General features: G+C 39.9%; 1 protein-coding gene and 1 long non-coding RNA gene across 2 annotated transcripts; one reads left to right on the top strand and one right to left on the bottom strand.

The window, feature by feature from the left end:
- LOC110393782 lies at positions 2,238-4,648 on the top strand. Its single transcript, XR_002435196.1, has 2 exons — positions 2,238-2,835; positions 2,942-4,648. It is a non-coding gene; the product is annotated as an uncharacterized LOC110393782 (long non-coding RNA).
- UBXN2B (UBX domain protein 2B) lies at positions 10,466-27,323 on the bottom strand. Its single transcript, XM_021387063.1, has 9 exons — positions 26,993-27,323; positions 26,006-26,097; positions 23,532-23,603; positions 23,192-23,351; positions 21,339-21,416; positions 17,438-17,547; positions 16,853-16,990; positions 15,381-15,542; positions 10,466-12,121 (listed from the first exon to the last, which is right to left on the bottom strand). The coding sequence occupies exons 1-9, from the start codon at positions 27,290-27,292 to the stop codon at positions 11,959-11,961; spliced, it is 1,275 nt and encodes a 424-aa protein (XP_021242738.1). The 5' UTR covers positions 27,293-27,323; the 3' UTR covers positions 10,466-11,958.

Here is a 27,335-nt window from a genome sequence, read left to right as displayed (position 1 = left end):
GAATCAAGACTGCACAGATCTGGCAAAACATTTCAAACAATGCTTCTGTAGAAAAATGCAAAATTCAAAATGTTATGCATGATTTGATGTAATGAATCACAGGGGATGGAATAAAAAATTATTTTCTTTCACTTTGTTCAAAATGAAACAATTCCAGTTTTACTCCCATTTGAGAAGCTCTTTCATTTCAAAATTACTGCTAGTTAAAGGATTAAAGATGAAAAACAGCACTATTTCATTTGATCTCTGTTGGCTGTCATGCTGTTTTAATTTGCTGAACATTCTCATCTATTTTGCTTCAGCTCAGATCTGCGGAATGACTACCATCCAGCTCCTTCTGAAATGAATTATATAGCTTCATAGTAACTACAACTTCTGCTTTTCTATTTTAACCACAGAACAGTTAACTTTCTCCTAGTGTGGGTTCATACATTGAAATGTACCTAAACTCATACAGCATTTTCTTTTGAAAACATTTACCAGCCACTCTGGAGTTTTTCAGCAGTAAAAGTTCCCCAAAATACAAGGACTAGCCTGCTTCCAATCCCATCATCATCAGTAGGAATTTGTACTACAGCTTCTCAATGAAAGAATTCAATCTGTAAAGCTTATGAAATTCTCCCTTGTTATCACTATTACAAGGGCAGAAAGGAGTGTTGTTACTGTTAACTTAAAATGACATGAGGGATATATATCAAGACAGATTCCAACGTCAATTCTGTATCTCCTGCTCTATACACAAATGTGGACTCATCAAACCTCTCCTGTTTGTTGCCATTAAATTTGGGCACCCGGAGACATACAATAATAGAATCATTACTGTTGGACAAGACTGTCAAGATCATTAAGTCCAACCACAGTCTCACGATTGGGGTAGGCTCCCTGTTCAAATCAGGTAGCGAGTTGCCCATTGCACAGGCCTTTAAGGTGAAAAGAAAGAGCTTTAAAGGTGCAGAGCTGTATCATTTTTATTTTAAAACCCCATGCAAAAAAAGATACAAATTACTAATCAAAAAGCAAAGCAAAGTCAACAACTGACATTTCAAAACACTACTACTCGGTTTTATTTGCTGTTTATTCTGATAAGCTTCTACATGTTTATGCTTGGTGATGCAGATGTTTCTTATCAGTATAAGAATTTTATTAATTTGCTTGTTTTACACTGAGCAATTAAGAACAATCCCTATTCATAAAGAAACAACTTGCTAGGCTCAGTGGTGCAAGGCTATCCACCTCCGTCATTAGTTTTCACTCCCAAAACACAGGAAGAAACTACATCAATCATACCCTTCAGAGGAAGAATTTTAAAGAAATCTAAAGACACCTGGAGAACTCTTCTGGGTAAGGACTACATTTAACCCGGAATGACAATCCTATCAGATTGAAAACTGATTCATATTTTAAAAAAATTCTTAAATAAAGTTATAATTTTGGGGTGCAAATATTATGTTTTAGCTTTTGGTTTCCTTCCCTTTCTCAGCACCGGTTCCCATCGTTTATAGAACGAGTTGTACCAAGTCCACATTCTGAGTTTTCTCTGGTGGCATTTGTTCCAACTGATCCCCAGACCTTCACCTTTTCATTTGACATGTACATCACATCCATGATTTCTGTCTGTGCTTCTGTGGATTGCCCAATCTCTTGGTCCCTTACTAAGCCTGCAGAGTAGAGAGAAAGAACTCTAGGGTACAAATGAACTAGTGGAGTTTTTTGACCTAAGCGATTCCAATTCCATTCCTCTTCTTTTATACCAGTCTTGGTATTGCTAGCAAGAAAGGAAGAGCTTCAAGCAACAAATTCAGTGCTTATAGGAAGAGGTTCAGAAGCAAAGTCACATTTTGCTGCTAGACAGGTTTGTTTGTGGTTTGGGGCTTAAAAAATGAGAACGAACCCCTTTTGACTTCTGCAGCAATACAGACTGATTGCTCTGCTTTGGAAAATAGGGAAGCAAGAGAAGAAAAATAAAGAAAAAAACAGAAGAATCAGCAAGGAGAAGTTCTCCCACAGCTAGGTTGCAATATCAGCAGTTTTTGGCATGACATGAGTTGACAGATCAGCTGCAATAAGATCTCAAATCCCATTACTGAGCTAACAATGGGAAAGTGCATTAGCTTAGGTTAAACATGATAATCATCCACTTAGACAAAAATGGTGTGGAAAAACAGAAGACTTCAACATCATTCTAGAATGCAAAAGCTGGAAAAGCAATGGGAAAAGAGAAATTCATAAGTAGGGACAGTAGGGACCAGCCACCACATTCTCTCATACTAAACAAGGTCTTTTGTTGTTATTACATAATCAGAATGACTGAAGTCAGAAAGGCCCTCAGGGCTTATCTTGCCCAACCCCCGCTCCAGCAGGGACACCCAGAGCTGGGGGCTCAACCCCATATCCAGACAGCTGCTAAAGATCTCCAGGGAGGAGATTCTACAGTCTCTGGGCAGCCTGTGCCAGTGCTCTGTCACCCACGCACCATGGAAGTGCTCCTGGTGTTCAGAGGGAACCTCCTGTGCTCCCATTTGTGCCCATTGCCTCTTGTCCTGGCACTGGGCACCACTGAAATGAGGCTGGATCCATCCTCTCTGCATACCCCCTTCAGACATTTACAGGCACTGATGAGATCCCCCTGAGCCTCCCCTTCTTCAGCCCCAGATCAGTGTCAGCCTCCCCTCACGGGAGAAGTGTTCCAGCATCTTCATTCTCCTGGTGGCCCTCTGTTTCACACTCTCCATTATGACCATGTCATTCTTGTTCTCATGGGACCAGAACTGGACACAGTGCTTCAGGAGTGGCCTCACCAACATTGAACAGAGCATCTGCTTATTACGTCTACTGGTATTTGCAGCCAACTTCATTCTGCATTCCCTATATTCTGGTTCACTGGGTAAGAGATGAGACTCATACTTTCAAAGCAATTCATACCTTTTACCTCTCCCTTCAGATTAAAAGGACTTCATTCTGGAAAGAGAAGGGTTGAGAAGCTCTCAGATGTCAATACGTCCAGAGTAATAGCAACAGAGAAGCAACACAAAAGAGATGTGAGATGTTTAACTTGAAAAACTTAGCTTAGCAAAAGGGGAAGAAATCAAAATGCATTAATGACACTTGCATCAAATATGACAATCTTCCACTACTGAGTTGAGGATGAGTTGTTTCTCTTCCTTCAACATTAATAGATGCCCTGCCAATGACTTCGTAAACATGCACCCCAAAAAAAGGCTCTCAAGAAAGAAGGTGAATCCTTGGAATACAAAGTTTCCCAAGGAAAGTAAATTTTAGGTAGAAAAGATGCTGCTACATGATCAGCCTAATTAGCCACCCAAGCAAAGCATTAGTCAGGTTAGTACTCTTTACTCAAGTAGAATCAATAGCTGCAAAATGGACAAGGTGCAACATACTAAATGAGACCCTGAGAGCACAGAATGAAAATATGTTGTCAGAAGACTCCCTCAGTTACAGGGACAGATGCTGAAGTAGGCAAGAATACAAGGAACAAGCTTGACAACTATGAAAGGGTAGCCATATAGCATGGGAAGTGTAGGCTGCAAGCTCAACGAGTGTTATGAGGCCTGGGGTAAGAAGGCATCCATTCTTGTCACATCTGTTGGAGCTTTTCTAGCAGAAATACCTGCTACAGATCATGATCTGTTCCTCAGACTGACAGCATAAGAAGGAAAGAGAAATCTCCCCCTTTTTATTTGCTATGATCAACTCACAGTGTTTCTCTAATTAGCTGCTCTATATCAGAACAGACCAGAAAGTAAAACTCCGCTCTTCCCTGGTGTTAGTAGCTGCTTCCCAGTTGCTTAACTGCCACATTCAAGTATGGCCTTCAAATCTCCAAAATATTCTGATTTCTTAAAGATCTAACATTTCCCTCTTGGTAGGAATCACAAGTTTCAAGCAGAATCTTTTTTCTTCCACTGATGAGAGAAGGACAAATACTACCATGTCCTGGACAAACCATACTGTAGATGATTCTCGATGATTAGTCTGATTCCTTAGACCAGTAGCTTTAGCATCCCCTGATCGTTTTTTTTTTTCCTGTAAAATCCTAATTCAAATTATCTTTTCCTATCTAATAGTATAATTATAGATTTTTTTCCATCCTGTCTTGCAGAAATTAAAATATTCTTATAACCACAGACAAGCTCTCCGTAATAACAATACAACTGTTACAACAGAAATTCAAATTTTTCTGAATATATTACAAAAACTACATGTTATTGACCATCACATTGTTACGGTATGGAAGGGAGTCTAACTTGCTCATCTAAACATAGACTTCAGTCTATTATCAAAACATAGTCTTCTCTACAATAAAGTAGTATTACTGTTGTAACAATACTTAACAAACCATTCTGTGCTCATACAGAGACAGCAGTGCTATCGCAGCTTGTAAATGGTACTATTCTAAGAATGTTCATGAAGTGAAGAGCGTGTTTGCTGGTGGCCTTGGCAACAAGTGAAGGCTATTTGGAAATCACTAACTCCAGGTCACCTCTACCTTCTCTGCTTGCGCAGTAGATTGGGTAATAAAGCCTATAAAGACAACTAAGGCAAACAGACCTTGCCAGGTTGGCGCGTTCTAACTCCTATGTGTTCAGCTAAACTGCCATTTCAAAAGAGAAAGAAACGAGAGAACAAGTATTTATCTGACATATGTTTTCTCTTCACCAAAACTAGAGATTGCATACATCTGTGCTTCAACTTGAAGATGCGTGGAAATAACAATCTTGTTGCAATATCACTCAATTGTGTTCAGGCCCTAGGAGGGAGAACTGGAGAAACCAATAATGTACCCATTAAATAATAATAATAATAAATCAGTTTAAGTTTTACTGCTGTCAGGCTAGAAGATTGCAACTATAACTAGACAGTACTTTTAGGAACTGTAGGCAGAGAGACACAGTGCCAACCACAAAAAAAACCTTATGAGCTAAGCATCAATCTTAATTATTTTCACGTGTCTTTTCACGTGTCTACAGGCAAGCCAATAGTCTCCAGTATATTGCTCAGAGCACAGAATTACATATAGATGTCATGAACTGCAAGGTCAACTTAAAGGGATTTTCTGTACACGGATGTTTTGCTGAGTAAATAACAAAAACTGCTCTGAGGAAGAGGTCATTGCAGGTTACAGGAATAACACAGAGAACTAAAATTCTTCCAAAGTTCTATCTAGTTTTCTCACATTTACTTGCTGACAGTGGAACCTACTCTACAGTGCAACCTAAGCTTTATTTTTTAACTTGGCCTGTAAGATTCTACAAAAACAGAGCTGTCATCCAAAGGCTGAGATCTGCAACAACGGGAATACAAAAAGCACTGCTTACTCATACTGAGCCCTTCTGCAGACAAAGTCCATGAATGGCCAGATTTAAATGTGAAACATCAAAACAACAAAGAATGGAGGGAGGTAGGGCAGACAACCCTACAAAAACATTGGGGAAGACCCAACAAAAACATCTCTGCTCAGCCTGGAATACAGAACGACTATCTGAATTGTAATTTCTTATAAACAAAGAATAAAAATTTCTTGTCCTCATGAAGTACAAACGTGAGACAGAAGAGCTGTGTTCATGAGAGCTCCAGAAGGCTGGAGTCCTTGGGCAGTCCTTATCTACCAGCAGCAGAAGCTTATCAGAAGGGTCACAGGGTAGATGTCCAAATTTCAACTGCTTAATTTGTTTTGTGTGGGGCACAGATACTGAAACCAATTAAAATGAAAATAGCGCAGGTATAATATTTATAAGCAATGCTGTTATCCGACAATCCAAACTTGCTTAATGCAGCCAGGTTAAGTACGATGTATAAATTTGGTTTATCTTGGGACCTTGCACTGAAGAAACTGGATGAAGAAAGATAATGAAGTGGAAGACTTGAAGTCTGCCTTTGTAACAGTTTCCTGCAAACCACTACAGTTTTCTGAGAGCACTGACACATGGCGGATGTCAGCAAGTAGAAAGTACTGAGATAATATCAACTTTAGAATCAACACACTGCAAAGAATGTACTTACGATTTTCCCTAGCCCATGTGACAGACAGGTTTGATTAAAACACAATGGACAAGATAAAAATGGGAACCTCACCTAGCCATATCCCTAACAATAGATCACAGTTCTTCATTAATGGTTGTGACTGATGTCAGACTTAAAACCAATTTGCAGTATGGTAAGGGCAGGGAGTTAGTTCTCTCTTCGCAAGCCAATTGCAAACAACTTTATTTTTTACCATTTTTTACAAAGCATAGAGGGAAGAGCATCTTCAAACACTAAAATCAAGTTAGAACGGCCAATAAGCTTCAGGTTGTACTAACAAAGAACGGCTACTTTCCCTTTTAGTGGTTGAAAAGATAAACCTGAAATACACCTGTACCACTCAGTGATACAGCTGAGCCTTCCCAGCATTAGCCTTTAAGACAGGATTTCAGTTCACCTTCTTTCTCTGAGCAGACCCTTTTAAGGTCTAATTGTCTGATCTTTCTGGATGAAGAATTCCATCCCTTCACACAGACCAGGCTTATCTTGAGTGCTGACCACATTTACAAAGCAGTTTCAGCTGGGTCTAAGACCTGTGGCTGTTACCAGGAAAAAGATTCCTTAGAAAACCAAATAAGTTACTGGACTGTAAGTAAGAGTAGGAACAAATCATTTAGTGAAAAACACCTTAACATAACCATCTGTCTGCATCCACTTATGCTTGGTCTTCTGCTTTCAACAATTCATTTTAGACTAGGGGATGTGAAGACTGCTATGGGAAGTATCACTGCTTTAGTAAAGATATGCAGCTTTAAAGGCTATACTTCTTCATAAATACTTTTATAGTTTACAGGAGTTGAAAGCATTCACATGTTCAAAACAAAATAATCAATACAAAGTGATACAAATGGAAACAAGGGCTCACAAGGATTGACATACTCATTTATGGACAATGTGTGGCAGTAAAATTCAGATAAATCAGATTTTAACAAGAACCGGCTTGTTAACAGATGAAGGATTCAAACACAAGTACAAATGAATTCCTTATCTGAGTTCTTCCCTATCAGTTGCAAACTTTCTCATAAAACTAGCACTTGCACTTCCATATTCAGGCAGAAATTTTTATCTGTGAAGTCTCTATTGAAATAATTAAGTGAGCGCAGAAGACTATAAGGTCATTTATGTTCTGAAACTCTGCATGATTTAACTGAACTCGATTAGGATCAGTTGTAATATAAACACAAGTGAATGATGTTCACTGAAACATTTCCACAATATGAACCCTGAAATTCTGTGACTTTAACTGGTCCAAAACTCTGTAGACAGCTATTAACATGAAACAGTTAAGTAAAATTAAATTTGAAAGTCAGGAAACTTGTTTTATCCACAAAGTGTACTTATCTGGTAATTTTGGGAGGTAGAGATAGTAAACAGGTTGGTTTTTTTTTTGTTTTTTTTTTAAATATTTTTTACTAGAATCATAGAATAGCTTGGATTGGAAAGGACCTCAAAGATCATTGAGCTCCAACCCCCTGTTGTGGGCAGGGCTGCCCCTCACCAGCTCCGGCTGCCCAGGCCCCATCCAACCTGGCCTTGAGCGCCTCCAGGGATGGGGCACCCACAGCTTCTCTGGGCAGCCTGTGCCAGCACCTCACCACATTCTGTGTGAAAAAATTCTTCCTCCTAATATCTGACCTAAATCTCCCATCTTAGTTTAAAGCCATTCCCCTTTGTCTTATTGCTTCCAGACCATGCAGAAAGTCACTCCTCTTCCTGCTTATGTGCTCCCTTCAAGTACTGAAAAGTCACAGTGAGGTATTCCTGGAGCCTTCTCTTCTCCAAGCTGAACAAGCCCAACTCTCTCAGCATCTCTTCCTAAGAGAGGTGCTCCAGCCTCTGATCATCTTCACAGCCTCCTCTGGACCCACTCCAACAGCTCCACATCCCTCCTGTGCTGGGAGCCCTGGGCCTGGGCACAGTTCTCCAGACGGGGTCTTACAAGGGCAGAGTAGAGGGGGACAATCCCCTCCCTCTCCCTGCTGGTCATCCCTCTTCTGATGCAGCCCAGGATACCGTCGGCCTTTCAGGCTGCAGGCGCACACTGCTGGCTCATGTCCAGCTTTTCTTATTGGAAATACTGAAGATGCACAGAGAGGTACTTAGCATTTTCTGCCTTTAAATGTGAAACATACATCACAACTTATTAACTGCAAGCATGACCGGCCAAAAGCCAATTAAGCTCTCCATATACTAAATCATTTCACTCTACCTTGTCTCAGAAGCAAAACCCATACAAACAAACAAACCCATACAAACAAATCTTAGATAAAACCAGCATAATAACAAGAATTAAAGAAAAAACAGAAGGCAGAGTAGTTGATTTTCAAGGTGAGTTCATTCCAATAGCTCATTTATTAAAGAATGTGTTTTAATTTCACTTTGAAAATATCTGAATTCATCTTCCATCTTTGTGCAAGATGCCAATGTTCATCATGCTTTTTTCTACTAGAGTCCTATAATACTTCCCTCCCCTCCCACGAAGGAAATGTCCACTGTCAATCAGCTCAGCCCTCCCTTTTCTACCTGGTAAGCTACCTGTTTTGAGATTTAAGGTAATTTTCTTCAGCCTTTAAATCATTTCCACTTATTTTGTCTCCCTAATTCCAAAGCTCTAAAGCAGGACAAGCACTATAAGAAGTATTGAATTCACCGCTAACAAACATATGGATAAAAATAATCTCCCAGCCACAAAGACAACTCTGCAAACCTCAACGGGGTACAAACAGTTCTGCTGAATTTTTTTTCCCCCCCTGCTGCCATCCATCTCCTTTTCAGGGTCAGTGCTTTCCAGACTATTAATGTCTTCCACAGTTAGTTGCAGCTTCTTCATATCTTGACATTTAGCTGCATTAAGGATACAGTTCAATCAGATTGCTATAATTCACTAAGTGTTCGACACAGTTACTGCCTGCTGATGTTTATCATTGCATTGCAAGGTTTTTGAAGTTGACTTTCAAACAGTTGATGATCTGCCGACCAGTACCAATCCTAGCTTTAAGCACTTCAAGAACCCACTCCATCTACATACAACCCACAGAAAAAAAAACACAAGCTGACTGCTCTGTGTGTGACATCTATTTGATAGTTATTATTCTATAGTCTTGCCACTCACTGCCTTGTATGCCTGTAGAACTGCACGTGCCTTGGCTGAGGCCTGACAGGGCTGAACAACACGAGGAGCAAAGGGAAGGAGCAGTCCGTTCCTCCTGCAGAACAATGCCACTTAAAGATCGTGGGAGCTTTTCCTTAGTGCAAGCAACTAAGCAGGGAGCTAGTCGCTGCACCTCTGAGCACTTACAAGCTCTTACTTGGTTCATTTAATAATAAGAGAGATTTGCATTAAGAGTGAGAACAGCACAATCTAGTTGTTAGCACACGCAACAAGTGCATCCAGTAGTTAGACTAAGGCAGAATGTTTACAAGCTTCTCAAAATGCTGCTGAAAAAAATCTAAATCAACAAACCTGATTACATTTACCCAGAATAAACAATTACAAAAATGGGAGCGGTGTCCAAAAAAAGCACAAGCTTTCAAGCCCAGATTTTCAACAGAAAACACTTAAGTTTGGATTGTTTGGGTCTTGCATGATAAAGGATTTCTGTAAAAGACAAGCAGAGGTCAAGCCTGAGCCATTCATAAGCTGCCTAGAAGAGTGACAGCATTATCACTTGTATTTCACAGGAGCGAAGAGGAATTTCCAAGAAGCTCAGTAGCCTTGCCCTGAGAGAGATCTTCCACCTGTTCCACTTCCATATTCCCATCTTCCTTGTAGCCAGTCTTAGCTGCATGTTCATGTAGATCTTTATTCCAAGAATGGTTTTGCATCTTGTGTTAGCATCAAGAGTGAGAATTTGACATTAGTAAAAGGGATGACAAACACAATTATGAAAGAGAAGAGATTCTAGAGGTTTTCAAGAACTTAGAAGCAGTGAGATGTTTTAACTCATGCACGGACACATATTCCTAATGCTTGACAAAAAACTCAACTACTGGGGCTCCTAGATACTATCAGCTGCTACTGAACATTAACATTTACCAGCTGTTTGAAATAAACATTGTCATAGTAAGAGCCGTTTTCTGGCATAGTAAGAGGAAAAAATATCATTTGGTTAAATACTGTGTTTAATTTCAGTCTTCAGAAATACTAAGCAATGTAACTGCACCTACATTCTGAGCTGAAATAAACCCAAACCACAGATGGCCCATGGTCTACTTCACAATACTGACTCTGACCTCACATTTATAGACAGAATATAAATATATTATAAATAATAAAATACATATTTTTATTATAAATAATAAAATACATGCATAGTATGCGTCCATCCCTTTCCATCTAGGCCTAAGTATTTTTATATTTGGCACACAACATAATCACCACTTCATCACAACATAAACTGGGAAGAAAAAAAAATTTCCTACGGTCTTTTAGCTTAAAAGTTTATTTCCTTAGCACATTAAATGCATTATGAGTAAATCATGCAGACAGACTACAAAAACAAACGACTTCAAATACCGCTGCACATTTAAAATTTACTCAAACTTCTACTTGGAGATTAAAAGTTAAGTTTAATCTAATGTACCAACTGAAGATAAAGCTACACATAAATAAATGTGTTGATATTTTCAAGAGAAAATAATCAGTGAAAACAGTATTTTTTATACATATATTTGTACAAAGAATACAGACCATTTACTCTCCTTTAGAGTCTGATCCATTCATTTGATATAAAGCCACAAATACTATAAATCTGCATACTATTAAAGCATAGCAGCCAGACCGCCCACAATGTAAGATTCCTGCTTACATACTGCAGTGTAGGACCACGTTATTTGAAAAAAAATATATGATTTCAAAGATTAAGAGGTTTAATTGTACAACCTCCAATGGAAGTGTATAATGGTAAGTTGCACAGGCAAATCCCCACGGAATGTTACAAAAGGTCATCAGCCAAAATTCCAAATATAAAGACCTGACTTTCAGGTCAAAAATACACAGTCAGTTAACACGTTTACTTTTATGCATGCAAGTGACTGAATAAGCAAGTTCTGTGTTTGTGCACCTTGGAAGTTTTTATTTAAGTAACCGTTCGTGTGAAGAATCACACAGCCGCACAAGGTTCAACTGTACGTTCAAGTTCAAAGTAACCACAGACCTACCCTCATGAAGTCTAAATCACAGCAGTTCTTCAGATGACAGAGGTCTTTCTCATTTCTCTAACTTCAGAAGGAAAGAAATTCATACTTATTTTCACCACAAGTAGAACAACCAGAATACAAATGAGAACATTATTATACAGTCTGCAAGAGCTGAGCTTTGCATCTCCTGATACTGATCCACTCAACAGCAACAACGTAAGGACATTTACATAAAAATTAGAATATAAATAATTATACTACACCATGAAGCACTAGAAACAGAATATACAAAATTTATAATACAGCACGAATTATCCGTCAACCTATCAAACGGAATACCTTAATATTAATACAGTTTGGAAGGTAAACATCACCTACAGGCTAAGTTTTCACATGGCTGTTTGTCAATGCAGCATAAAACTTTTCCATAGTGCAAATCTTACCAGCTGTATGAAATACACTGTCCCCTCTTGAAAAATGCTTCTCCTCCCCCGTCCCCCGCCATAAAACATTGAAGAGTCACCGCGCTAGCCCACATCTCATACATGGCATTGTTTGAAACACACTAACACAGGGAAGCTCAATTTTAACACTGAAAAGGGGTTAAACAATGCCGAGAAATTAAAATAAGATATGCTATAGCTGGAAGACACGAAACCCAAAAATCTCGTCTGTGGAAGTGGAAGAATGAAGGCATCGATCCTTCTTTTTTTCATCTACTGAAAACATTGTATGACAATACAGCACATGCTCCATACTGCAGCAACAGCTGTAAGATTACTTTAATTGCTGAAGAATCACAGTGTTAAGTATATCTGCTTCTTGTAGTGTCAGGCTTTCATCTGTTAGCTCTTTATTTGGAAAGGTGGTCACAAGAACAAAATCAGTTGTTGCAAATGCTGGACGGGACTGGATAATGAAATCTCGAATATCCTTAATCCTGTGGAAGGGATATGGACATGAAAGCTGTGTATGATTCCACTCCAACATAAACCTCTGAAGACGAAGAACGCAACCTTCTAACAGACTACAAAAGGTTTAATGTCCTAGTGATTTTACATTTCCATTTTATCCATATTGCTAAGGGTTGTAGCCTAGAAATGTTTTGCTTCTCGCATACAAGGCCTGAAGAATTTTAATGTTGCTTGTTTTCTCAAATAAGAGAAATAAAAGTATTAACATAGAAGTGTATTGTAAACTGATACTTAACACAGGAAGGACTTCAATCCCAATGTCCGAAAACATCCCTGTTAATTAGTATATACCAAACAGGTTAAACTATTAATAGAAGGCAAAATATTACAACATATGGTGATGAGAAAGCAGAGGGAAATTATTAATGCACCTCAACAGCAAGTAGGTTTCCCCTGCTGTCACTTAGCATTGAACTAGCAAACAATAGTTCATAAAACAGACACAGCATAGCAAAAATAATTTTGCTATATAAAACATGGATGAAAGTATGATTTTTAGAGATAAAAAACAACTCAGTGATAAAACTGAGAATAACATCTTTGAAGGTCTATTGAACTAATATGTAGGCAGATTTCCTGTAACCAAGTAAACAGGGACTTTTGCTTTCTATCTTCAAGGCTTATGATACAAGCAATGCACTTTAGTAAGTCATTTTGATCATGTGTCAGCAAAAATAACTAAGAGAAAGCTAGTCATTATTAAATAAGCTTCTGTCAACACACCCACTGTTACAGATGTTACTGGGAATTTACAGTTTCTACTCTTCAATACAGGGATCACAAAACATCATGATTACAGAGCCTCTCTAGCAGTCATACTTTTAAGCAATTTCTCCAACTGGTGCTGGGAAGGAAGAGCCTGGGCTGGTACCATCAAGTCTACTCAAGTATGAGACATTATTGCTGCAACTCCTTCTCTACTGGCATCTCAGCTTGTAGCATATGTATTTTGTCAGGGGAACAAAGTCGCACATTGGCTCTGCCCTTATTCCGAGCCAGAAGCAAAAAAAAAGAGAGATCCTGTGAACTCTCATAGCCATAACAGGTTTGTAAAGAAACTGAGTCCACACTAAGATCACCTTCAAGGCAGGACTCAAGCTGAGTTTCAGCTGTGTTCTAACACAACAGCGCAGATTTTGGAGTGGGCTAACTTGAGCCCTGCTTGCTGTCAAGTGTGGGTAGAACTACTGCTCAAATCTCTGCCTTCTGCTCAAAGTTCTCTCAGCCACGTAGAGCAGCAACTGTAAAGCATAACTTCACAGAACTTTGCTCTAAAACAATCTCTTAGACAAATAAATGAGGTTGGCCAACACCATTTGTGGTAATGCCCCAACAATGTCAATAAAAGCAATGGCAAGCTCCAAACTAAGCTCCAAATTAAGTTGACTGGAGCAGATGGTCATCTAATACGTAAGGAGAAAAAGGCAGAGATATTTAACACCTCGGTATTTAATAGCAACGACAAATCTTGGGGTGCCCAGACCCCAGAGTTGGACAACTCTGACTTTACACTTGTTGTCAGTGGAATTGTAAGGGAACAACTGTATTAGCTCAACATTCCTAAGTCCACAGAGTCAGGCTGGATTCACTCCAGAGCGCTGAAGGAATTAGCAGATGCTATAGCTGGACCTCTCTCAAGATTTTAACAGAGGTCATGGAAGTCAGGAGAGAGCCCTGCTTAATGGCAACTAGCCAACATTACACCCATTTACAAAAAGGGCATGAGAGAAGACCTGGGAAACTACAAGCCTATCAATCTTATCTCAGTCCCTAGAAAAGTTATGGAGAAGATTGTCCTGTGGGATACTGAAAGGCACTTAAACAACAAAAATATTATCAGGGATAGTCAATACTGCTTCATCAAGGGAAGCCAGTGGATGTAATCTTTCTGGATTTCACTAAGGCCTTTGATACCGTCCGTCACGGCATCCTTCTGGACAAGTTGTCCAATTCTGAGATAAACAGTTTCATGCCATGCTGGGTGGTGAACTAGCTTGATGGTAGCATGCAAAGGGTTGTAGTGAATGGAGCTACATCTAGCTGGCAGACGGTCACCAGCTGTGTTCCCCAGGGCTCGATTCTAGGGCCAGCTCAACATTTTTATCAATGACCTGGAGGCAGGTCTGGAGTGCATCCTCAGCAAGTTTGCTGATGATACTCCACTGAGAGGGAAGAGAGGCCTTGCAGAGGGTTTTAGAGAGATCTAAAAGCACTAAGCAATTAGTGACAGCTGGCCTTTTTCTCCCTGGTAACCACTCGCAGGACCTGTAGAAACAGCACAAAGCTGTGCCAAAGGAGATTCAAACCAGTCTTTAGGAAAAATTTCTTCACTGTGAGGGTGGTCAAACACTGGAACAGGCTTACTAGAGAGGTGGTTGATGACCCATGTCTCTCAGTGCTCCAGAGACTTTAGGATAATGTCCTTAACAACATATTTAACTTTTGGGCAGCCCCAAAAGAGGTCAGGCAGTCTGACTATATGATCTTTGAAGGCCCCTTCCTACTGAACTATTCTATTCTAATGGATCTAAACATTCACCAAGTTTCACACTCCACTCATCCCTAGGAGACAACCATTCATTGTTTTTCAGCACTGGCCCAGCCACACACCAGAACTGAAATGAATACGTTGTGACCATACACCCTTCTGACTACAGGATGCAATCTACACTTACAAACCATATCTTATCCAGTCATAGTTCAGTCAGTTTCAAGTACAATGAAATAGAAAGCTGGAGCTCCAGATTACAGGAGCAACCCTGACTATACTGTGGAATACATTATACTCCATAATGCCTTAAAACAAAGTGCCTTCAAAGTGTCATCCAAATCAGCCACTGGTTTCTACCACGATGAGCTCAGAGTTGAGATGACTACACTGGAAGGTTGTCAGATGTCAGTTTCCTCGGGAATAGTGAGGGGATCTCATACCTACACAGAAACTCGTTATGGCTGGTACTGAGTCTTTACCAATCACAGGACATCACAGGTCAGGAAAGTTTGTGACTTTGCAATTACCAAATATCTTGTGTTTTCAATTACGGAGTTCTGCTCTGATGGTCACTTTATCAATACATCTCTGTCTACAAAAATGAAGCAGAGGTGGGATATTTTGGTGGAACTTTATTTCCCCCTTCTTGGTGCCTTGCTGATATTCATTTAATGATAAAACACAAACTTAGCAAAATTGTTACTGTTACCCGTATTGATGCAGAATTAATTTACCTGTGTGTTTGATTAAATCTTTGTATTAATCGGCTTCCGTCAGCTAATCTGATTTGAATTTTAGTTGCTGGAACGGAATCATCGATCAGAACAGGTGCATTAAGAATCGATTTGTCCTCCTCCTCTGGAGATGAAGGTGTGCTGACTATTTCAGGCGTAAGACTAGACGAGTGGGAAAAAAAACAGAACAATAAGTAATACTTCCATAGTTTCTTTTCAAAGGCTGTAAAATTCCACATATATTTTTCTTGTAACTACATAGATTCTTACATTTACCTGCTATTAAATAGGTAATCAGGTACAAACTAAAACATCTTTGTTTATGCATACAGAACATGAAATGATAGTCTTTGATACTCAGATTTACATATCTGAACTCATGGACTGGATTTAAAAAGAATAATCACACACCATTATACTGTACTAATCGACCCAAACTACTTTAGAAATCACTGTTGTGAGCACTGCTTTATGATTCTGGGTATGCCCCACCTTTTTAGAGCACAAGTGATATCAGCAGGTAATTGGCATCACCACATAGAAAGCTTGGATTTTTTTCCTGCGTAGTATAAAAATAATATAAATCTGATTGGAGATAATTATTCGGTTCCTTTCTTTCACTGCTAACATAGCTAAGACTTCACAAGCTACCAAAAAAAAAAATTCTAAAACAGATGTGCACATTCTTCTACACAGAACCTCCTCTCTTCCCCATCTTTGTCCTCTATTTCTTTAAATAGCCCAAATAAGTGCTCAGGTGAAGATGCTACTGTGTACAGTTGTTCACAGCATCGCTTCTACCAGAGCTTCTCACCTTTTTATTCCTCATAAGCACATTTCCTGATTTAAAAAAAAAACAAACCACGGGCAATACAGTTTGGAAACTGCTAAGAAGCATTTACTGAATTACATTGTGTGCAACAGCATATTGTTAATATCTTTTTTGGCAAACAAATATATTGCATGAATAGGCGTGACCATGAATAGAAACCTAGCAGTATGCACAACTCAACAGCCCATATCAAATCAGTGGGAGAACATGTTATAAAACCTGTAATTGATAAGTAAAAAAGCCTGCTGAATGGCAGAGTTGTACTATGACATTAATTTAATCGGAACAGAGATTATGCACAATCGGACAAGGCAGTCGCTCAAATCACAGGAATGACTTCTGCATTATTAGGCACCAGTTCCACTGGTAGAAAAAAATGTATATATATACAAAGTCATACGTAAGAATAGGCAGAGAAATCTTGTAAATACAACAAACAGACTTGCCTTTTACTATGATTATATATAAACTCCCATGGTTATGAGTGACTATAAAATCAGGGCTGGGACCTTGAAATCAAGATGGCACAAAATAATTTTATATTGCTTTCATCACCTAGTCAGTTCTCCAAAAGTCTCCTAATTGGTTAAAGCCAGCTTTTAGCATGACATATGGACACAGAAAATTTCGTGATTTTTACCTTCCGAGTTTTTGTCCTTCTCCACTGAAAGCTTTGAATCGCAGTCTCGGCTTCACATATTCCTGTTCCTGGTGGTCTTCCATATCCAAGTTAACCTGGCCACCATGAACAAGTCGCTGCAGTTCCACAGGAATTTCCCTTAATACAAAAAAGGTTCCCAGTTATGTTCCCTACTGCAATGAACAATCTCACAAACGTTGTGTACAGTACAAGTTAAAACTATTACTCTGCTTACTTTAAAAGCCATTGATGTCCAGTTGTTTTATGAATTGGTTTCATCTCAAAATAACAGATAAAATGAAAAACTAAAATGAAGAAAAAAAAATCAGCCTAGAAATCACTAGCAAAATATGTGAAACTAACAGCTGTCTATAATAAGTAACATTAGGAGTTAAGCCACCAGAAGGAACCAAGAAATCAAAATTTTAAGTACCCTATGCATCTGTTGATAAATACAGAACTCATTTCATGGGTGCAAACAGAGCAGAAACCTTGAGTTTTTAATGATTTTAACCATTTAGAGAAAACATTTTTCTTCACTTCACTTGAAGGACATGCCTCAGTTAAATTGCTATTTTAACTCACCCTCTTTTAACGGACTCAAGAAACTGAGCATTTATTGGGTCTGAATAGGATCTCAATTCTCCATCATCTAAACTGAAGCCATTCCTCCATAGTTTCAGCAAAATTTGAACCTGAGGGAAAAAATATTGAAATTACAGAAAGTGAAGATACACAAGTAAGGTATTTCAGTTTCCTACAGATTACCATTTATTCCAAGACCATTTTTACATTTGTGGTAAAACAATCTCTTATTAAGCTGTTATCCATGACATACAGATGATATACAATGGCTTTATAACAAGCTTGACAGTACTTCAACTACTTTTAAAAGCAGTAAACACTTCTTGTCCATAAATTAAGAAATAAATGCATACATTTACAAAATACTGCTGATATACCAGTTAGAGCTATAATTGCTACTTCCTCAACACGCTGAACTGCAGTTAAAGTTGATACTAGCTCTACCCTGTTCAAATTTTGAGCATCCTGGACACCAACTTCCTTCACTCCCCTCTGATTTTGCTGCCCGCACGTAATTCCAGTCAAAGCCTGTGTCACTAGAGGCACTGCAACTCTCACAAGTCTGCACGTCTTTCCTGCAACTAAAGCCTTACAGTCCAGCAAGACTATGCTTTCCTAATCAGTAAAACTGAGCTTCCCTTAGAAAACTAGCCCTGCCTCAAATTATGGTAACCCCACTGCAACATGCTTCTGGCTCAGCAGAGCAGACCATTACTTAACAAGCAGGATTACTTAAGAGGGCAAAAGGCATCATTTCCTGGCATGCCATAACATATGTTCCCAGCTTAAACCACATCCTTCAGCTTCTCTCACTTTGGTGCCTTGATGAGCTTAAGGTCAACTCTAGCTACCCATGTGAACGGCAAGGTATAGAAGACTTTGTATTTTTTCCTCTCCCTCACTTCCACACAATGATGCGAAACCCAAAAATAAATCTGGCAAGAAAAAAGGGAGACAAAGAAAAAAAGATAAGTTTTTAACCTGGATCATCTCCTTTATCCAACTTATCACTTCTGCTGGCTTGTGGGAACAAGAGGCTGGACTAGACTGTCTTTCAACCTGACATCTTAGGTGTTTTTTTTTTTTTTTGCTTTACGTTATGAGACTAGCAGTATATAGAAAACCTTGTTTCTTTCTTATTAACAAGTGAAAGAATTTAAGCTGTATCTAAGGCACAGGGAAACAAAAACTGAAACTCATGCTCATACTGAAAAACTGGCAAATACAAGCTTTTGATGTCTCTACCATCTTGATATTATCAGCTAGGATGCATTTAAATTGTATAAGGAAGAAAATGAGGAATAATTTAAAAGAAAAGATGACCTGATTTTTCCCACATTCGATCTTGAGTCAGAGTAGACTATTCCACAAATTGTGTCAAGTACAGCAAAGAAGTGTCAAGATGAGAAGATTTGAGTAACCTGCATAGAGAGGATTTACAAAACCAGCCATTTATAATTTGTGCAACAGAATGGTTTAATAAATTTCAGCCGCTCACATGAAGGCATGCAAAAGATGACTGCAAAGATGGAGAAAAACTTTTCTTTTCCCCCCTCCCCCCACTGTTTCTCAAGTAGTGAAATCAGTGCTTTCTCAGCTGTGGGTGGGCAGCCTATCTCTGACTTGAGCCTTCTTTCCTGCTAGTTACAGTCTGCTATAAAAGGAAAAGCATGTATTTTCTACCACACTGAAAATAATTTGCAAAGAGAAGACTCTAGCATAAACTGTACGCAGATGACATAAAAATTATAAAGACACAGTGAGCTGAGTATTATTATTAAAGAAGAATGGGATTCTTTCAGATTATGATCTATTCTCAGAAATTACTATGCCTCAAGTTAGCTTCAAAATTTAAGACAATTTTGAACTTGAATCATGTCTAGAGAAAACTAATTTCCACTAATAAAAAATAAACACTTCAGAGGTGTTAAGGTAGCTATTTTTTTATTTTGAATTAATTTTGTTTTTATGCATTTACCTTAAAAAAAGCAAAGGGTGACATTCACAGAACTGCCACTATGCTCAAATCCACTTTCAGCTAGTCCATAGACAGGATGAGAACTGCTTGGTTCCAAAATCACTAATGTGCTCAAATAAATCTGAAACAGAGTTCAGGCATGTCTGCGGTAGTTCAGATACATCCAGGGGAAAAGTCTTTGGTTAAGGCCTGTTTATGGTAAGAAATGAAATAAATTAGCCAAATGATTACTTGCTACTCAGCCTTACCCCTCAACTCCTGCAAAGGGATTGGAGCATCTGAACCTGGAAACCATTTTCCAGGCATGCGAAAGACATCAAATTCATCATGAACAGTCAGCATGAATTCACCAAGTAGAAGCTGTGTTTGACCAACTTCTGTAATGAAATGACTGGCCTGGTAGATGAGAAGAGAACAGTCAACATCGTCCACCTGGAGATCCTCATAGAGGGGCTGCTAAGGTATGGACTGGATGAGCAAACAGTGAGTTGCACTGAAAACTAGCTGAACACACAGGCCCAGAGAGTGGTGATGAGCGGAACAAAGTCTAGTTGGAGGTTAGTAACTAACGATGTACTCCACAGGTCCAGTTCTGTCTAGAATCTTTGTTAAGTGATCTCAACAATGGAACAGAGTGTACCTTCAGCTATTCTGAAGATGACACACAACTGGGAGGAGTAGCTGATATGCCAGAGTTTCATGCTGCCATTCACAGAGACCTCAGCAGGCTGAAAAAAGGGCTGACAGGAACCTCAGGAAGTTTAACAAGAAATGCAAAGCCCATCATTTGGAGAAGAAAACATCCTAGATAGTACCATATAGCGAGGAACCTATTTGAAAGTAGCTTGGCAAAACCCTAGAGGACACCAAATAGAACATGATCCAACAACGATCCAGTCTGAAGGTGCAAACAAGACAGAGTCAGGCTCTGTACAGTGGTGCCCAGTTCCAGGACAAGAGGCAGTGGACGCAAACTGGAACTCAGGAGGTTCCCTCTGAACATCAGGAAGTGTTTCTTTACTTTGCAGGTTACTGAACAATAGAACATTTTGCCTAGACAGGTTGCGGAGTCTTCTCCTTGGAGATCTTCAGAAGCTGCCTGAACATGGCATCCTCAGCAACAGGCTCTAGGTGTCCCTCCTTGAGCAGAAGAATAGGACCAGAACAAAGACCTTCCCAATCTCACCTATTCTGTGAAATCCTGGATAAGTACCCGCTAATTGCATCCCAGTCATAATCAAGGCAGTCTCTCCCCACATTTCTGAGGAAATCCTTCATTTCTCTGGCTTTCCTACATTTCAACTATCTGCATGGTCTTAACACTAAGAAAAAGGTAACTGGCAAAATAAAGTTGTGGTATCATTTAACATACAGATGACTTGCTTTTCTAAATTATGAACTACACAAAATCATTCTTTTAACTTACTATTTTTTTTTAACCAAGCATGGTAAAGATATTCAGGTGGTAGGTATTTACTAGTGAGTAACTGTCACTTCCACTATGTGTACATGGCAAAAAAAATTAAACAGAAATCACTAATTACCAAGGGATTTTAATTAATCCAAATCAGTTCTGTGAATGCCTACAGGTCTTAATAGCTGTTGCATCTCTTCTCTGTATCAAATGAAGCTTTTAATTCTAACCTCTGCCTCACAACTCAGGTCAAGAGATCAGAACGCTCCCAGCAACTCAAGTTTCCAAAGTTGCATCTGGTCATCCAGTCCTCTTGACCAACAGATCCATAACACAGCCATTAATGGTATCCATTAAATATATTTCTAATCTTAAGATATTTGTCTTTCTCCACAGACAACTACAGTAATACTGGCATTTTAAGTTGTACTGGCATTTTAAGCTGTAAACATAGTAAAGGCAGGCAATGGTCAGAGACACTGTTTATGGCTATTCAGAATTATACTTACATCTTGATTTTCTCCATATATATATTCAGAGTGCTTTTGAGACGAGTCACCCAATCTATATCCACCACCAGAAAATGACTGAAAAATACACAAAGTAAAGCTTATTGAAAAAAACATCTGAAATAGTTTATTAAATTTATCAAGGTACAATTAAAAACAACAGCAAGCTTGTTTCCATGGTAAAAAGCAAACAATTGTAACTTGCATACTTTCTGAGCAGAAAATTTTATCTAGTAATTTTTATAGGATGAATTTTAGCTTCTAGTCTGTACACTTTTTCAAGCATTAGTAATTCAACACAAGTCTTTGACTGGGATTTTAAAAATCAACTTAATTAAAAATGAAGCAAATAATCCCAGGTCAAACTGATTCCTAACAATTCTTCCCACACGGCATATGTGGGACAACCAGGGGATCAGGCGCAGCCAGCACAGATTCCTGAAGGGCAGGTCTTGCTTGACCAACCTGATCTCCTTCTACGATCGAGTGACCCGCCTGGTGGATGAGGGAAAGGCTGCTGATGCGACCTACCTAGACTTCAGCAAAGCCTTCAACACTGTCTCTCCACAGTATTCTCCTGGAGAAGCTGGCAACCCATGGCTTGGATAAGTACAGAACTTTGCTGGGTAAAGAACATGCTGGATGGTTGGGCCCAGAGAGCAGTGGTGAATGGAGTTAAATCCAGCTGGTGACCAGTAACAAGCGGTGTTCCCCAAGGGTCAGTACTGGGGCCTGTCCTGTGCAATATCTTTACTGATGACCTAGACAAGGGGATTGAGTGCACCCTCAGTAAGATTGCAGATGACAGCAAGTTGGAAGGAAGTGTTCATCTGCCTGAGGGTAGGAAGGCCCTGCAGAGGGATCTGGACAGGCTGGATCACTGGGCTGAGGCCAACGGGATGAACTTCAACACGACCAAGTGCCGGGTCCTGAACTTTGGCTGCAACAGCCCCAGGCAACACTACAGGCTTGGGGTTGAGTGGCTGAAAAGCTGTGTGGAAGAAATGAACCTGGGGGTGTTGGCTGATGCTCAGCTAAACATAAGCCAGCAGTGTGCCCAGGTGGCTAAGAAGGCCAGTGGCATCCTGGACTGCGTCAGAAATAGCATTACCAGCAGGAGCAGGGAGGTGATCATCCCTCTGTACTCAGCCCTGCTGAGGCGGCACCTCGAGTACTGTGTTCAGTTTTGGGCCCCTCACTACAAGAAAGACACTGTGGCCCTGGAGTGCGTCCAGAGAAAGGCAACGAAGCTGTGAAGGGTCTGGAGCACAAGTCTTATGAGGAGCAGCTGGGATTGTTCAGTCTGGAGAAGAGGAGGCTCAGGGAAGACCTTCTCACTCTCTACAACCCCCTGAAAGGAGGTTGTGGTGAGGTGGGGGTTGGCCTCTTCTCCTGTGTAACTAGTGACAGGACTAGAGGGGATGGCCTCAAGTTGCACGAGGGGAGATTCAGGTTGAATATTAGGAACAATTTCTTCTCAGAAAGAGTGGTCAGGTGCTGGAACGGGCTGCCCAGGGAGCTGGTGGAGTGACCATCCCTGGAAACGCTCAGGAAAATTTAGATGTACTAAGGGACATGGTTTAGTGGGGAAATTTTTGTGGTAGTTGGAAGGTTGGACTGGGTGATCTTGGAGGTCTTTTTCAACTTTGGTGATTCTATGATTCCCTGAAATCGCCTGGTATCCCATCACTTTATTTTCTAGAACAAGCTACCGAGCACATATAATACACAACTGCATTGATCAAATCCTCTGCTATGTGCAAACCACAGAAAGACACACGTGCTCTCATGTGATTACGCAAGTTTTGAAGAGTCTGATGTAAATACAGATCAAAAGACCTTTTGACTTTTACCTTAGGTTTACTGAAGTCACCAGATGTTCTTGAGGCTTCATCTAGCGGTACAGCCCCATGTTCTTTTGCTTCTTTGAAGAGTTCAGCAACAATTTTACTCGGATTGTTAGAAGCCCCAGAAATTTGTAATCCTCTATATTCTGAGTCACCTGAATAAAATCTTTAGAATAGTAACATTCATAAGCAACAATGCCTTAAAATGATAAGCATCATTTTCCTCTTCTCATTAACAAAAGTAAGTTAATGGACAAATGCATTTTCAAAAACAGGGTGGAGCAATGTCAGGAAAAATAACAATTACTTTCACAATTGTTAAATTAGTTTTTTGTTTTTAAAATACCTTTGGTTTTCTTTGTCATCACTCATGCTTCTCTCTGGTTTTCTCAAACTTCTGAAAGAATCTATTTTAAGACTGTTGAGAAAAAATGAAAGAACATTTATGAAGATGACGAGTGCATACTCTCCATTATGTTATAAGAGGTTCTAAGTTCTTCACATCCAACTTCTGAAACCACTTATTTTTAAAAATGAAGGACATTTTTTGTTTTTTACCATTTTTTAAACACAACGATTTTATTTCTAAGCCAGACAAAATGCTCCAGAAAATCCACCTTGATGATAGTTTGTCTTCTCATTCTAGTTTTTTGTTCGAAGTACACAGACACTTAATACTGAACAAGTCTGAAGTGGAATTCTGCTGGCAGTCTCACAGGTAACAAAGGTAACATTACAAGCTGACCAACTATTGCAGAATCCTGTCTACCAGCATTAACTTCACTTCAAATTCTTCATGCAACATTTTAGCTGATTTTGTTGCCTAGTGAAGTCATTGTTGCCATTTTCTTTGATGTCCTGGAGTTCCTGTCTATGAGTTTCCCAGAAACTAAGAAGGAGTAGTTTTCTCTTTGACCATACCTGATTTTAAAAACACATTGAATGGCATCACTGCAAAGACTTTCAAAAGATGATTAAATGCCATTTTAATTCTATCTTAGAACAAGGACCAGTTGGTAAGCCACCAGAAGACAAAGTTGTTAGTTTGCAATATGCCAGGAAAGGCTATACTGATCTAAACCCTCATCCTGAAGTATTTCACAATAAAGCTCATCGATGCAAGAACTACGTGAAGCAGAGTAAGAACACACACACAATGCTCCATGGCAGTTTGCTAGTTCAGGCTTACACAATGTTTCACTACAACACATTTCAAATCAAAATATAGTGGAGCAGGACATCACTTTTTTAAGTACTGGTGTTAAAACTAGGGGAGTCTACAGCTCCAAGGAGGATCTGCTTTTTATTTTCTTCTCAGAAAAATAATGTATTGTTACAGACTTAGGTCATGGGCACTAAAAGCTTCTTCTATGGTATTATTCTTCTATTCTTAATCTCCTCTATTTTCTTTCTTTGACACAATGTGGGTTTTGTGGGGCTTGTACTTTTATGCCAACTGTCCTAAATTTGGTGAAGATGCTAGAGATTACGAAACATAAAGGCACTTGCTCCAGTGGTGCCCACAGACATTCTCTATACCTGCAACTGTGAAAGACAAATGGATGACTTCAAGAGCAGCGCTATGCTTCCTTATAATTAATACTGCTCATTTAAAAGGAAACTAAAGTCAATTAAAAAAAAAAATCTCACTTTGGATATCATGCACATAGCATAACTGCAGCCATCTTTTCATTCTCAAATTCCAGCATGATTGCCAACGAAGAGCGAGCGCTTGCCAATAGCTGTCACGCTAAGTATTTGAGACACTGTATTGCAGCTTTTTCTTCAGCTGGAATAGGAAGCTGTAACATCATGATAGACATTGGTAAGTGGAGCTGTTTGTTTAATTTGTTTATAAATTCTGTTCTATGTAGCTGATCTCAGGCGGTTTTATCCAAAAAAAAAAAAAAACAAACCAAACCCAAACTATTATTCTGCAATTATTCTCATCTGGCGCTAAATCCCCTCTTCCTACGGATCTGCATTTGCAAATCTGCTTGAGGTAAAGTGCTGCTGACTAAGCACATTTTCCTGCTATTTGACCTCTTTTGAAATGGAGATTCATATTGGCAGCAGTGAATGAAAGACAAGCCAAATACAATCCTTGTTATGGCCTCATTGACAGCGATGATTTAAAGACTTCTTTAGAACAATTTAAAGAACAATTAATTAAGAACTGGCAAGGTTTCTTTATAAAAATTTTAAAGCTATATTGAATCTTGAAACCCTGTGTGAACTGCAAACACTACAGGACAGCAAAACCTGGCTTTATACTTAGAAACGTGTCTTCTATCCACCCAACTCCATAAAACAACTTTATCACAAAGTCATCCTCATTTCTCTCACCTCCTATGAAGCCACTACTCAATTATCCGGCTAGTTACTTAAGTAGTACTGACCTAAATACAACACTGAGAGCAGTTCTCATCAAGTTGCACACAAACTACCGATTTTCTGAATTTTGAAGAAGGAGAGAAAAGCAGCATTTTGCTGACACAGCAATTACCTGAATTCTATCTCTGTGGAAAAGAACAAGCAACACTGCACTTCACTTGGAGCATCTTAATCTCATCTTACGTGAAGTGTGTTTAAGGTGCACTGGAACAGCACGTAACACAAAGGCTCCCAAATAAGTACGATTAAAAAAGCCATTTTGAGAAGACACAGACTATGCATTATTACAGGGATCCCAAACTTCAGATTATGAACTGTCGTAGAGCGCTTTCTGTACAAAAGGAAGATGAAGCAACTATGATGACAACATTTTGTTAGCTAATACAGTACATCTGACACATTCTGGAAGTGCAAAGCATGCCTTACCCCTTTGAGTTACTCATCTTTGTAGCTGTTGGTTTGTCAGGACGCAATGACTGCCTCTTAGCTTCATCTTCATATAACTCTGCCAAGGCCAACTGTTGGAAACAGTACTCTTTTTAGAAGTCTAGAGATACATATGGAACAGAAATAAGACACACTAATGCTAAATGTGCACATCATCAGAAAATCAGAGACATCAACATGAGAACTCAACTAATTCTCTAAATTCAGCTTCCTTTCTACCTTATGAACGAAAAAAAGCAGGAAATATTCAATATGCTCATGTCAGAGTGATGTGATACTTGCACTCGATCCACACAGTTTCATTAGCTACCCTCAGCCTATATTAAAGCTTCAGAATACGCACACATATATATTACACATAATCTCTTCAATGCTAATAAATTGAAATAAAGTTGCTAAGCATCCCTCTGATAAAACTGGGAAGTAAATAAATTTTACAGCTATATGACACAGAAACGGAAAGAAAAAAATGCAACTGGAGTAAGTATGTACTAGGATTAAGATACAAACTCAGCTGTCTGGCTTGATTTCTAAAAATATTTGCAATGATAATTGATAAGAAACTTCTCCCCAAGGGCTCACCAGAAGCTGCCATATCGATGGAAAGTTCTTTTTCAGGAAATGGTGGGAGGCACATCTAACACACCATTTTTAGCGACCTACTTCTGCCCTGAATAACATTCTACACTGCTTCAACAATTTCCCTCAATTTAATACACGAAATAAACGAGATAAATTCACAGATGCAGGGTCCCTAAGCAGACGCTGAGGAGAAGCCAGGAAAGAGTGACTATCAAATAACTTCAGGTACACCTCTCCGCTCAGAGGCCCGGCCCTGAGGGGTACGGCCTGACGAGGCGCCCGGCGCTGCGGCCGCTCCCCTCACGGCAGGGCAGGACCGGGGGCGCCCCTGAGACAACGCTCCGCCCCGCCGAGGAACCGGGACGCCCCACCCCGCCCTCTCACCTGCAAATCCCGTGCGCTGGGCGGGCGGCCGCTACCGCGATGCTGCCGATCCCTCCGGAGGCCGTGGCCGGCCGCCGACATTTCCCCTTCCTGCTCCGCGGGAGCTGCCCCGCCGTCCGCCATCTTCTGAGGGCGGCAACCCCTCCCGCGGGTCGCCGGGGGCGGGGCCAGCGCCGCGCGGCACTTCCGGCTGCCATGGCAACGGGGTGGCCCCGCCCACTGGGCTGTTTCCATGGAGATGGCTGGAGGCCCACCGCCACCGGAGACGGCCCGGGCGGCGGGATGCGTGCCCGTGGGCATGTCCGTGTCCTCTCGGGCGGTGGCTGCCACATCCCTGCCAGTG

The sequence above is a fragment of the Numida meleagris genome, chromosome 2 (assembly GCF_002078875.1).
Source record: "Numida meleagris isolate 19003 breed g44 Domestic line chromosome 2, NumMel1.0, whole genome shotgun sequence".
Lineage (NCBI taxonomy): Eukaryota > Metazoa > Chordata > Aves > Galliformes > Numididae > Numida > Numida meleagris.
This window is presented reverse-complemented; position numbering and strand designations above follow the sequence as displayed.